Genomic DNA, 12,274 nt, shown 5'->3' on the forward strand with positions numbered 1-12,274 from the left:
GATGTTCATAGGTGAGATTTTTGAAAATAGGTAATTAGTTGGTTTAGGGCATGAAAAGCATTGTGAAAATCCTGTTCTTTAGCCTGTGCAGATACCTCATATTAAACATATCTGCTGTTTTGATTTGAGCTGTTCTACATCCGTGGAAAAATGGTGCTAAATCCTGCCTCTGCCAAAGCTAATGGGAACTGAGCATCTAGTTTCAGAGGAAATTAAATCAAGCCTATACAGCTGTTTCTGGAGTCTCAAAAGCAAAACCATTGAAGTTGCTGGGGATTTTTTCAAATGTAATGGTTTCACAGTAGCAGTGATCTTGCAGCAAGAGCTGATGAGTGCAATTCACACATTGGCCATTCCATAAAAAGGTCTGAAGTTCCTTGGGTCAGCAGTAGGGCAGTATAATACAGAGATAGGAGGATTAGATTAAAGGAGAATATATCCATGGTTTTGTTCAGGTCAGCTGTTGGCACAAGCTGGAATGTTTACATGCTGTAAACTGAAATGTCTAGAAATACTTCACTTCCATAATCATCACACTATATTGTTGGTAACAGCAAGAATAAAAAAGGCATTTTCCCATCTCCATTAGGGCTGAAAATAGTTTCTATCAGGAGCAGCATCCTAGCATCTGCTGTGCAGGCTTTGCTGAAAGTTCTTCTGATGCTGCCTTGGACGCTTCCATCTGCCTTCCACTAGATCCTAATATTCTTATTTTGAGATTTGCCTTCTAGTACTGATCCAATCAGTATTTGGATTTGGGATTAGTGCTCTTAATTGTCCATTGATAAGGCAGAGAGAGGAGACCAAGGTAACAGGCATGACCCTGTAAGTGTAGGTAACCTTGCCAAAGTTTCCTGTCCTTCTATGCTCCAGAGCAGCCTTTCCCTCAGCTTTTCCTTTTGGCTTCCCCAGTATTCAGTCTAGCCCTCAAGAAGTGCATTATCTAGCACTCTGCTAATGTATTCTTTTTGAGAGTAGAGATGAGGGAAGAAACAGCCATGGGAAAAGCATATAGAATGTCTAAATAGGTTTTCACTTCGCATCTTGTGGCAAGTGGCTCACAGGGCATCCACGTTGCATACAAGGGTTTGTCAGCCCAAAGGTCCTTTTCTCCTTGTATGGGTACCAGGAGGATTTTCCTTACCTTTGGGTGTGGTGTCTTGCAGGGTAACTGCACGTCTTGCGACGGCCGGAATGACGCAAAGGATTATGCCCATATCCGCTCTGCTATGAAGATCCTCATGTTCTCAGATTCTGAACACTGGGACATCAGCAAGCTGCTGGCTGCAATCCTGCACCTGGGGAATGTAGAGTTCGAAGGTAAACTCAGCGTTGTCTGTGCTTGGCCTTTCCTCAGACTCCATGGTAAAGGCCTAAATGTGCTGCCCACTTCCATCTGTATGGATTAGGTTGTGCTGCTCTGCCCTGTATAAACACGTGAACTGGGTTGGAAGGGCTGGCAGATAAGCACGAGGAAATTCTGATCTGTGACTCCACTGCTTAGTGTTTTAAAAACCATCATCATCATCATCATCATATTATTATTATTATTATTTTGTCACACCATCAGGTTTCCATGGTTATAAATAAGCCCTTATCACACAAACTGAAACAACAGATAATATATGTTACATTTTCTGATTGTTGTGCTACACAAGCCAGTGGACACAGGAGCAATTGAGTGACGTTTGCTGTGGAGATGATAGCAGTAATTTTCCTGGCTGGGTTTGGTGAACACTCACCTGCAGAAGTGCACTTCTGGTATGGCACAGGCACTGTGTGAGACACCCACCAGCGGGATGCCGGAAGTTCTCACATTTTAGAAAAGGACTCCTTCTCACTTTGTGATGCAGAGGGCCCAGTACAATGATGCCAGCTGGATTCTTTGGAGTAATGATGCCTGCTAAAATGAGGGTTTTCCCACATTCCCTTTCATTATCTAAATTTCCCACAGGCCAGATACACGAAAAAATATATTTTCAGAAACACATTTTCCCAGATCCCCAAATAGCAATCCAAATAGCTACTATATAATCTACTACTTGACAGTTTTGCTGGTATTTTAAGCCTGATGTTCTGGAGTTGTGAGGGCCCTGTACATCCCAGGATCCCTGGGTGAAATCTGGATGCTCAGTAAAATCATCAAACCTGGGAGTTTCAAAAGAGAACTTACTGCCTAGCCAGTTCCTAGAGCTACAGTGTTACACAAATAGGGCTGCAATAACAGCACAGTCCCCCACCGCAGCAGCAATGATTAACCCTGAGACTGACTATTTTCTCATTGTAGCGGCTGTGTACGACAACTTGGACTGCTCTGATGTGATGGACTCACCACACTTTTCAATCGCAACCAAATTGCTTGAGGTAACAGACTCTCACCTTCTCTTACTAGTCCTCTCCTTTGCCCTTGCTCCCTGAGCACATTGACAGAGCATGTCTCTGTGGAGTGTTTATGTACAGATACATGTATAATGGGCATGTCCCCTTCTTCCTGCTGGTGCTCAAGCGATGCGGTTGCAGATGTTTCTCTGAGCTAGGAGATCTTTAACTGGGACAGCAGGCCACCAGCAAAGGCTGCTGGACAAGCAGTTTGTCATGGCCCGCTTCCTGAGACAGACTTTGCTGGATCTCCTTTATCCACCTGGAATGACCAGGTTGCCATGACTGTTCCTCCAGGTGGACTCCAGTGAACTCCAGAACAGCCTCACAAACCTCTCCATCATTGTCCGAGGAGAAAGTGTGTCCAGGCCCCTGAACATAGTTCAAGCTGCAGATGGGAGGGATGCCTTTGTGAAGGTACTGGTGCTTACATCTTCTCTGTTTAAAGATTTGGGATGCTGTCAGAGCTGTCTGTCTTAGTGGTCAAGGAGCCTTATGTGGCAAACATTCACCCAGAGGGTACGGTCCCTCGTAGTTCTCAGGCATAGTCTAACAGCGTTGTAGCAACACGATAGCAAGCAGTAAGCTATGTCCAAAGATGCTAATGATGGGCTCTAATTCCTCTTTAATTTTTTCTCAGGGCATATATGGACGGATTTTCCTGTGGATAGTGAACAAGATCAACTCAGCCATTTTCAATCCAACTTCTCAGAAGGCTAGAGACAGACGTCAGTCCATTGGGCTGTTGGACATTTTTGGGTTTGAAAATTTCAGCAATAACAGGTAGGAAGCTCTAGATTCGTTTCCACTGGGAAGCCAAAAAGCAGCTGATGTAAAGGGAAAGAATGAAAAGCAGTGAAATTTCCATCGCTGAATTTTCCCAATGATGATCATGCAGAGATTCTGTTTTTATTCAGTCTTGGTCATATTTCTGCCTCCTCCCCCAACCTTCATTTTGGTGCAGCCATTGCACATGTCTATTCCAAAGCCCCAGGAATTTTCTCAGAGGAGATGGCTATAAACCTGCTACGAGCAGGCAGCCACTATGTGAGGATGTAGTATGTCCCCATGTCTCTGTACCAAACTTTCTTGTTCTGTAGCATTTTTACAATGTCTCGTGGGATACATTTTGCATATAGTACAAAGGAGGCCATATTGTGTTTCCCATTTCATCTCATGCTTCCATCTTGCTCAGTGTTCTCCCGTCCCTTTTTTGGGACTGCTTAATTTCTCTACTCTTACTGACCAGGTATTTTGCTGACCTGTCCTTATACCATTGTCCCACTGCTACCTATTCTACTGGTGGTTTCAGTCCCAAAGCACAATTTCCGTTTGCCTTTCTCTATGGGGGCAGCAATTCTCTCAGTTGTATGGTACCATATCATCAGTACTCCACAAACCATCAGCATGTATTCTGCAGTCTTTTCCAATTCATTTCAACTGATGCATCTTGCTTGCTTTCAACAAGGTAATATTCCTCACTGCCTTTTGAAGCATGGTCTAGGATTTGTTCAGCCCATCATCTGTCTTTTGTGTTCTCTCCTATTATTTTATGCTGTTCCCAAAGGCTGCAATCCACATGTAGCCTCACTGTGGTGAGCACTCCACAGGCACACAGTGTGCCACAGCAATTACCAGGTAATGAAACTCAGGTGCAGCATTAAGGAGTAACTAACAAAAGAAGTGGTAGTGACAGTGCAAGTAAAAACACTTCACACACTCATACAGTCAAGCTATTTTCATAGTTATATGTTCCCCTTTATCTCTAGAGTTTCTTGAAACACATACAAGATCTTTCCTTGCTTACTCAGCAACACTCAATTCTCAGTTGGCTCATTTCTGCTTACCTTTATCATAGCAGAAGATGCATCCCTTATATTGCTAAGAATGGCAACATGGTGGTGATCATTAATACTGTGGAAAATAGCAGTAGTATATCTGGATATGTATTTAATACAGAGAATAAACTAATACCAGAGAGCAGTGCAGCATTGGCCAAGGATGACTATCTTGTCCCCTCCCCAGCTTTGAGCAGCTCTGCATTAACATAGCCAATGAGCACCTTCAGCAGTTCTTCGTGCGCCATGTCTTCAAGTTGGAGCAAGAGGAATACCTTGCAGAGCACATTGCATGGAATAATATTGACTTCACTGATAACCGCCAGGCTCTGGAAGTCATTGCGCTCAAGCCCATGAATATAATCTCCCTCATTGATGAAGAGAGCAAGTTCCCAAAGGTAAATTTCTGGTTTCACCTGTAATGCCTGGCTTTGCACACAACTCACAGGTAACACCTGGCTTTACACACAAAAAATTCCAAAGGTGGCTTTCAGATACATTGTGAGAGGCAATATCTTCACCTCCCATAGATGTTCCTTTTAAATCAGCTCACTATACAAATGCCTCACTCTCTGCTGGAGTGTGGTCTTCTTGGTACCTCGCTGTTGAAACTCTTACAGCTGTTCCAGACAGGGAATGAAAGTAGCATCTGATTGCAGACATCCCTGCAGAACATTTTCATAGTCTCCAGAGCATGGTGAGGCTAAGCAGGAGTGCTGGTACAGGAATCAGACAGCAATGTGGCTTTGTCCAGAAGAGCAGGTCCCTACCTCACCTCATTTGTAGTTCTCAGGTAACAATTTGAGAGGATCATGTACAGGCAGACAGCTTTCCCCTTTCTTCCCTAAGAGGGTCATCCCCACTGTATGTCCTGCAGTCAGGACAAGAAAGTATCTCTATGATTTCTGGAGTACATGACTTCTCAGATAACACAGCAGTCACTACCCCTAGCACAGGCCAGTGGGCAGAGCTAGCCTCACATGCACCACAGGGGAATGAGATTGTGATGGCACCCCTTGAAGGGAAGCACCCGGCTTCCTGGCTGTCTGTGGAAGTCACGATCTGGGCATGCTGATTGATATCTGCTCAGGGCAGCCTTCTTGCAGGGATCTCTGAGTCTTTCACCAGTTGGTGAGTGAAGGATGAACTGTGCCTGCCTGGGAGAAGGAGCATGCACCCCTCAGAGCATGTCTGGGTAGGATGGCATGGGAAGGTTGGTGAGAGGCTCTGCTTGTGAGGTCCAAACATTTGCGAAATTCTCAGCATACCTGGCAATGTTAGTAATGTTATGGGGACTTGTGTACAGCCCTAAAATACCAGGCCTTATGCTCTGGTGGTGTGTTCTGTCCTGATGCTTGAAAGAAGGGTCTGTGTAAAAGGGAAGACACTTCTGGCACTACCTTCCTCCAGATCTATTACACAAATAAGGGGCAGAATTTGAGTTTTTGTTATCTCTGAGCACCACTTCCGTTTGTTCATTGAGCATAAGCCAGTGCTGGGAGGAACCTGTATAACTGTCCCTTTTTGCCTGTGTTTGTTTCTAGGGCACAGAAGCCACCATGCTTGTCAAAATCAATTCCCTCCATGGCAAAAGTAAAGTCTACATCCCACCTAAGAGTGTCCATGATACCAAGTTTGGTATCAACCACTTTGCTGGGGTTGTCTTTTATGAATCAAAAGGTGAGCCTATCTCTGCTGGATACGGAGGATGAAGAAAAGGGCATGACCTGCCTTGGATGTGTGGCACTCCAGGGTAGTGTTGATCTGAAGTCAGATCAGGAGGTCAGGAGGATTACTCTAAACTAATCTGCAAGTTACTGTAAATGAAGTGGTTTTTAGCTAGACAGAGTGGTGCTAGAGCCACCAGGCTGCAGAGGTGACAAGCTGATTTTGTTTCCATCCTATAGATTTCCTGGAGAAAAATCGGGATACGCTGAGTGCTAATGTAATGCAAGTGGTTCATTCCTCCAAAAACAAATTCCTGAGAGAGATTTTCCAGGTGGAAATGACCCAACCTAGTCTGGGACGTGGGACTATCCGGCATCTTGGAGCTGACCAGGCCTACAAGGTTGGCTTACTGGCACTGGGTTGCAAAACCAACTCATTTCTCCTTCTTTCTATAAGGTTCTGGATGTTCTTGACCTCCTCTTCCTTTTGCACTGTCTCTACAAATCCCTATCCCTTTCATTCAACTGATTTCTGCAAAGGAGTCTGCAGGAAATGTTAGGGTCTGGTGTTCAGGCTGTAAGCAAGTGTAATGTCAGCCCTGTCTCCCAGGACTGCATCCAAGGACATCTGTGTAGCCATGCCTGCAGGCTGTCACAGAATCATAACTTGTGCTACTTCCCCATATATTGTCATCAACTAGATGGGTTTGCTCTTGTGTCTGCCTGGGCATCCATACTGCATCCACATCACCATGACGGGCGTAAATTAGTAGGAGGAAACTGTAGTGCAAAAGGTTCATTGGAACGGAACAAGGCACCAGCCGAAGACCCCTCTGCAAAGCCAGTACCTGTTAAGAAGCCAGCAGCTAAGCTGCTGCCATACTGCACATTGTAGCCAGTCTGCTGGGACCATTACACCAAGGGGTCTGACTGGGCAACCAGCAGGTGGGTCCTGGCCTTTTTGTTCTTGCAGAGGGCTGACACGCTAGCACAAAGGAGCAAATACCTGTGCTGTCACAGAAAGATACTCTGTCTCCTGCTCCCAGTGATGCCTGTAGACACAGTTTCACTGCCGTGCATATTGCTGCAACTTGGCCAAGAGAATGAGTGACAAAGTTCATGATGGCTAATTATCACAGAATCATCTGAGCCTAGTGCTGTAGGGAGCCTTGTCCTATGCCTAACAAAAATTAGGTTGTAAAGCACAGTGGACTAGAAACAGCATAGGGCATAGTTCAAGTTCTCTGCCCTGCTGCAACTTTCACATACCTTGATTTCTCATTATGCAGTGTCATCACTGCATGAAGACACTTATGCTTTTAATGTTTATATCCCTGAGTTTTCCTGTCAGGGTACAGAACAAACAGTGAACTTGCTATTTTACCTGTCTGTCTGTCTATTCTCCTGGTATTGTTTTCTCACCCTGTCCTTTCTTCCTCAGTCTTTATCCCAATGTGGCTTTCTGCTGTCCAGAACATCTGGCCATGGACAGGTAAACATCCTGGGGGAGAAGAATGTCAGAAGTGGTACAAGCAGCAACAGAGAACTGGCTTACCATCTCTTAAATGCTATGAATACCTTCAGATTAAATATCAGGTCTATCTACATCGCTCTAATGCTCTAATGGTTTTTGTCTCTATAAATAATAATAATAACCCTTTCCTAACATTTAGAAAGTACAGCAGCATATCAAGAAAGGAGATGCTAAATGTGTGCTACTGCCCATTTCAAAATGCATAGAAGTTAGCTAAAATACCCCTATTAATTTCAAATAGTTTGGGCCACCATTGGGAAGCCTAAGAAGCAGGCTACAGAAAAGAATAGTGAATGGAGTGCCAGAAAAAACTTTGCTGTCCTGAGGTCTCAGAGTTCCTCTCCTGGCACACCATGGGAGAAAAGTCACAACCATCTCAAGAACAAATTCAGCTTTAACAATGTTATATGTGTGAGATCATGAGGGCATGGGCTTCACACTTGGGTGGCCATCCCACTGATTTACTGGTACAGCAGAAATGCCTCTAAGATCTGGGAGCGCAAATTGCTTTTAACTCTTACACAGTTTAAACAGATACATGCTGTTACCGTATCTACTTCAAAGAGATGCTTGCTAGCCCCAAGATGCATCAGAGTTGCTATGAGACATTCCCAGGAACTGTGTTCGGTCGCTAGAGGGCAGCATTGCCCTGTAGCTAAAGCAGAAGGTGGCAACTTGAGTGTTAAAAGGGTACTTTAAACTTAAGAATCAGCAGAATGAGGTACCGTAAAGACCATGGAAGTGAGAGGAGCCACTGGACTTTAAATTATTTACTTGGCAAAAACCCAAAACCCCACAACCCCCCAAGACCCGCAAACCAAACAAACTAGCTGTATTGTGCTGAAATTATTAGCTCCATGCCTGTATGTAAAAGGCCAGTTGGAGTCCTTTTGTTGCTTGGAATCTGCACTGTTGTCACTGTAATTTAATGTGGTCTTAAAACATATTAGGAAGTAGAAGCTTAGGCCTATTGTGATGATCTGTGTGAAAAAGACATAGGTGGAACCGTGCTTTCAGAGAAGTTGGGGAAGTCAGGAGCTAACTGCAGCCAAGCGTTATCCCTCTGGGGTTACACTATTGCAACTGGGAGCAAAATTCAACCCAGGAGTGGTGAGACATAAAGCACTTTATATGCAGTCATAAATGGAGTAGCTCTTACCTTATCCTCCAGTAAAAGTTTGCCTTTTCACTGCTTACTGTAGTATTAACGAGCGAGGTAATCAGTCATCCTAATCACTAAGGAATGAGCTGTTCTGGATCTTTAGCATTCCTAGTTAGCTATGGGATGGCAGCAAAATGTCTGGCCTGGAGGTTTATTACTGCTTTGGGAGTGGCTGTTTCTCATCAAGCGTTCAGGCACACACCCATGAATAATAGCTTAGCACCCAGGCCCTACACTAAACACAGTTTTGGCTGGAAGAGACAGGCCTATGTGGGCTCATGTGGGTGGAATTTCTTCCTTCACAGCTGCCCCTACTGCTAGAACATAGTGCCCAGAGGTAGGTGAAAGAGCTCAGTGGGGTTTCTTAGCAAGAATAAACCCAAATTAATACGATGCAGATGACTAATTTATCTCCCATATAGGTAAATAATTTTTTTCTGACACTTGTGTGATAGTGTTACGATGTACAAAAATACAAAGATTTGTTAATTGACCCTCTGACAGGGAATGATGTAACAGTCAGCATGTGCTTACTCTTCCCAGGGCTTGGATACCACCAAACGGCTCTCTACTCTGGGAGGACAGTTCAAACAATCCCTGGAAAAACTAATGAAAATCCTTGAGCAGTGCCAGCCATACTTCATCCGCTGCATCAAGCCAAATGACTACAAGAAACCACTGGTAATGTTTTAACAGTAGGAGGTCTTGTCTTCAGTAAACTTTTTAATGAGAAAAAGCTGTGAGTTGCTGTGTAGCATTTTATATCTGTACTTCAGCCAAGAAGAGCTGGAGTACAGGCTATTACTAGAATAAAAAGGATGGTAGGATATAGCGTTAATTTACAAAAACATCTCTAAAAGCATCGTAGAGGAATAGATGGCAAAAAAGCACATAGGTGTATTCCTGAGAGGAGTTGTAAAAGCCTTTCCTATAAAGACAAAACTGGAGAGTTTCTAGCCTCTCAACCATGGCACAAACAAAAAAAAAATAGGATCCAACAATGATCATACTATGAAATAGCTTGAGAGCTGTTGGTGTTTGAGAGGGGTGATGTGGCTTAATTTGACACTACAGAAGAGGAGCGAGTTTGTCATTAAGACACTTGGCGGGAAACTCAAATCACAACCCAGTTCTACATTAAAACCTTGTATGGTGTTGGTTGAGTGACTTGACAATTTTTAAAATATTGCACATGGCTTAGTGAGCGTATTTTTAATCTGCATTACAAGCAACTAGCAGTACTCAGGCCTAAGAGTCTATGCCCAATGGTTCTAAGTTGCTGCTGCAGTGATTTTGCACCTGCAAAATTATATGAACAATTTATTGTTCATCTGAAACTGAAGTTTCAGAATTGAAAATGGTTGCTAAAGCCAGACTGAAATTAATGGACTGTTTCCACTGCCAATAAACATATATTTGAAGATCCTTTAGGGTGACTTGTTTAGGCCTGTAATGAATTAATTTAGGGCACTAAAGAAATAAGAAGTGCAATTAAAAAAAAGCATAGTAGGCCATCTTGCGGGCACTCTAAGGTTGAAAGTTAATAGATATGTTCTGAGGAATGCTGCATGCGTAAGCTTCTTTCAGTGCTAAGTCTCCTCCTCGTCTGCTTTCCCTTTCAGTTGTTTGACCGGGAGCTGTGTATCAAACAGCTGCGATATTCAGGGATGATGGAGACCATTCAGATCAGGAAAGCTGGCTACCCAGTTCGCTACAGCTTTGAGGAGTTCTTTGAGAGATACAGAGTTCTCCTGCCATGGTCTCTTCGAAAACAGGTGCGTTAGCACAAACTTGGTTTAAGGCTAAACTAACTTTTCTTTATGAGGCTTTAGTCTTCCCCACAGTAGAAAGTTCTTGGATTATTGCTGGCACAGTTGAGGGAGCTGTCATTATGGTAACTGTCGTCACAGTAACTGTAGCTAAATACTTACATAATCACTTGGACCGTAGCTGAAATGGTAGAGGTTCTTTTAGGTCCAGCTATCCTTGACCTGCTCCACACAGACATCCCAGGCAGGGTGGCATCCCCATTACCCTCAGATGTTTCTTTTCTATAATCACACACTTCTGAGGTCTCTCACATCTTCCTCGCACTTGAACTCTGGAATGCCTGGCCATGCACTCATGTTCCTGCTTTTCTTGACCATTTGAGCTGAAGCACTTTCATTCATTATACTGTCAGCCCAGAGGTCTGTAAGACCTCATCTGTTTCTGTTCTTTGCCCTTTGAAATGCAGGGCAATAGATCCTTACATAGAGTGCTGTGTTTCCAATCAAGCCCTAACATGATGATGCTTTTGCACATCAGCTGAAGAATGATGCTCGCCAGAGCTGTATCAGCATCTCTGAAGCAGTGCTGGGCAAGGATGAAAGTTGGCAAGCTGGAAAGACCAAGATTTTCCTTAAAGTAAGTAGAAGGAACAGTTTATTGTCTCTTCTCCTGAAAAACTGGATGCTTCACAATATAGTTTGACCTGCTTATGCAAGAGTGGTAACCCAGAAGGACTGGGTTCTCTTATAAAGTCTCTCTTGAATCTGAGGCTGGATCTTTGTTCCTGAAGGCCAAGTAATTTAATGGACACAGCTTAGTGCAGGAGAGGCTGATCCTGTTCCTGTGCTCCAGCATTGCAGCTAAAACAGCACGATGCAATGTATTGGTTTCTGCTCAAGCCTTGAGCATGAAAAAGAACTGGATACCAGCACACCGTTGCAGGGGACTTCCTTGTCCATAGCATTCCTCCAGGTAAAAACAGTCTTACTGCAGGCACATTCTCTGCTTGTTTATGGCTACAGCCAGACACAGTGTGGTCAGGTGGTCTGCACTCTTCGTCCTGCAGTTCCACAAATGCATTTCAATTGCACTACATCACGCTGATTTGGGGCCTCTCTCAGACCATGTGTCCAGTTTTCAGAAGTTGTGGTGATGTCTGCTCATCTGGTATATCCATGCTTTTTTTTAACAGGATCATCATGATACAATATTGGAGCTGCAACGCCAAAATATACTCACAGATAAGGTTCTTCTTATCCAGAAGATGATGAGAGGATGGAAGGACAGGTCAGTGACCTTACACAAAGGAATTTGCTTTGGTTTGAAGCAATAATCTTTGTGGTGCTGTTTAACATGCTCTGTGAAGCATTGTTGAGTATGAAATGTATCAATCCCTACCTTCTACTAGTCCTAAATTCAGCGCTCATCATATAGCAGTGCACAGTTCGTTGCAGAATAAGCTGAGCCTAGGTGAAATCTCCTAAGGCCTTTATTGACAGGAAAGGTCAGGCAAAACAGTCTATTCTGGCCATTCCATCAGCAGAGAGAACACGTAAGCAGACAAAATGCTCTGAGTGAGGATAATTTTGAAGCACATGGTACAAAGTATCTGACCAGACTAATCTTTCTGCTGCAATGTAATACTTTTCTTGGGCTACTCAGAAGCAGGAAGAACAGCCCTTGGTGACCTTCAAACTTGCCCTGGCAAGATGTCCACTAGTAATTGAGCTAGTTAGTTTAAGAATAGCTTTCTGGGCTCTAGTGTTCCTAGACAGCAGATGAGGCTGAGATCAGACTGTAGACAACCCATAAAAGGAAAAAAATGCCACTTTATTCTTTACTATCATCATAAAAAGCAGTAGAAATAACCTATTGCTTGTCACCTCACCTGTCTGTCTGCTTAGGAAGCAGTTTCTGAAACAGA

The 12,274-nt window shown here is 43.8% G+C and overlaps 1 protein-coding gene across 1 annotated transcript in view; it reads left to right on the top strand.

Annotated features, from left to right (window-relative positions):
- Positions 1 to 12,274, top strand: part of MYO7B (myosin VIIB) — a 49,165-nt gene that overhangs the window by 6,150 nt on the left and 30,741 nt on the right. The window contains 12 exon segments of the mRNA XM_035894984.1: positions 1,167 to 1,320; positions 2,288 to 2,364; positions 2,677 to 2,796; positions 3,020 to 3,162; positions 4,405 to 4,615; positions 5,762 to 5,897; positions 6,125 to 6,285; positions 9,124 to 9,261; positions 10,203 to 10,355; positions 10,888 to 10,986; positions 11,543 to 11,637; positions 12,255 to 12,273. Of these exon segments, the coding sequence (XP_035750877.1) occupies positions 1,167 to 1,320; positions 2,288 to 2,364; positions 2,677 to 2,796; positions 3,020 to 3,162; positions 4,405 to 4,615; positions 5,762 to 5,897; positions 6,125 to 6,285; positions 9,124 to 9,261; positions 10,203 to 10,355; positions 10,888 to 10,986; positions 11,543 to 11,637; positions 12,255 to 12,273 (1,506 nt within the window).

Source organism: Egretta garzetta, unplaced genomic scaffold, assembly GCF_000687185.1.
Source record: "Egretta garzetta isolate BGI_Z169 unplaced genomic scaffold, ASM68718v1 scaffold775, whole genome shotgun sequence".
Lineage (NCBI taxonomy): Eukaryota > Metazoa > Chordata > Aves > Pelecaniformes > Ardeidae > Egretta > Egretta garzetta.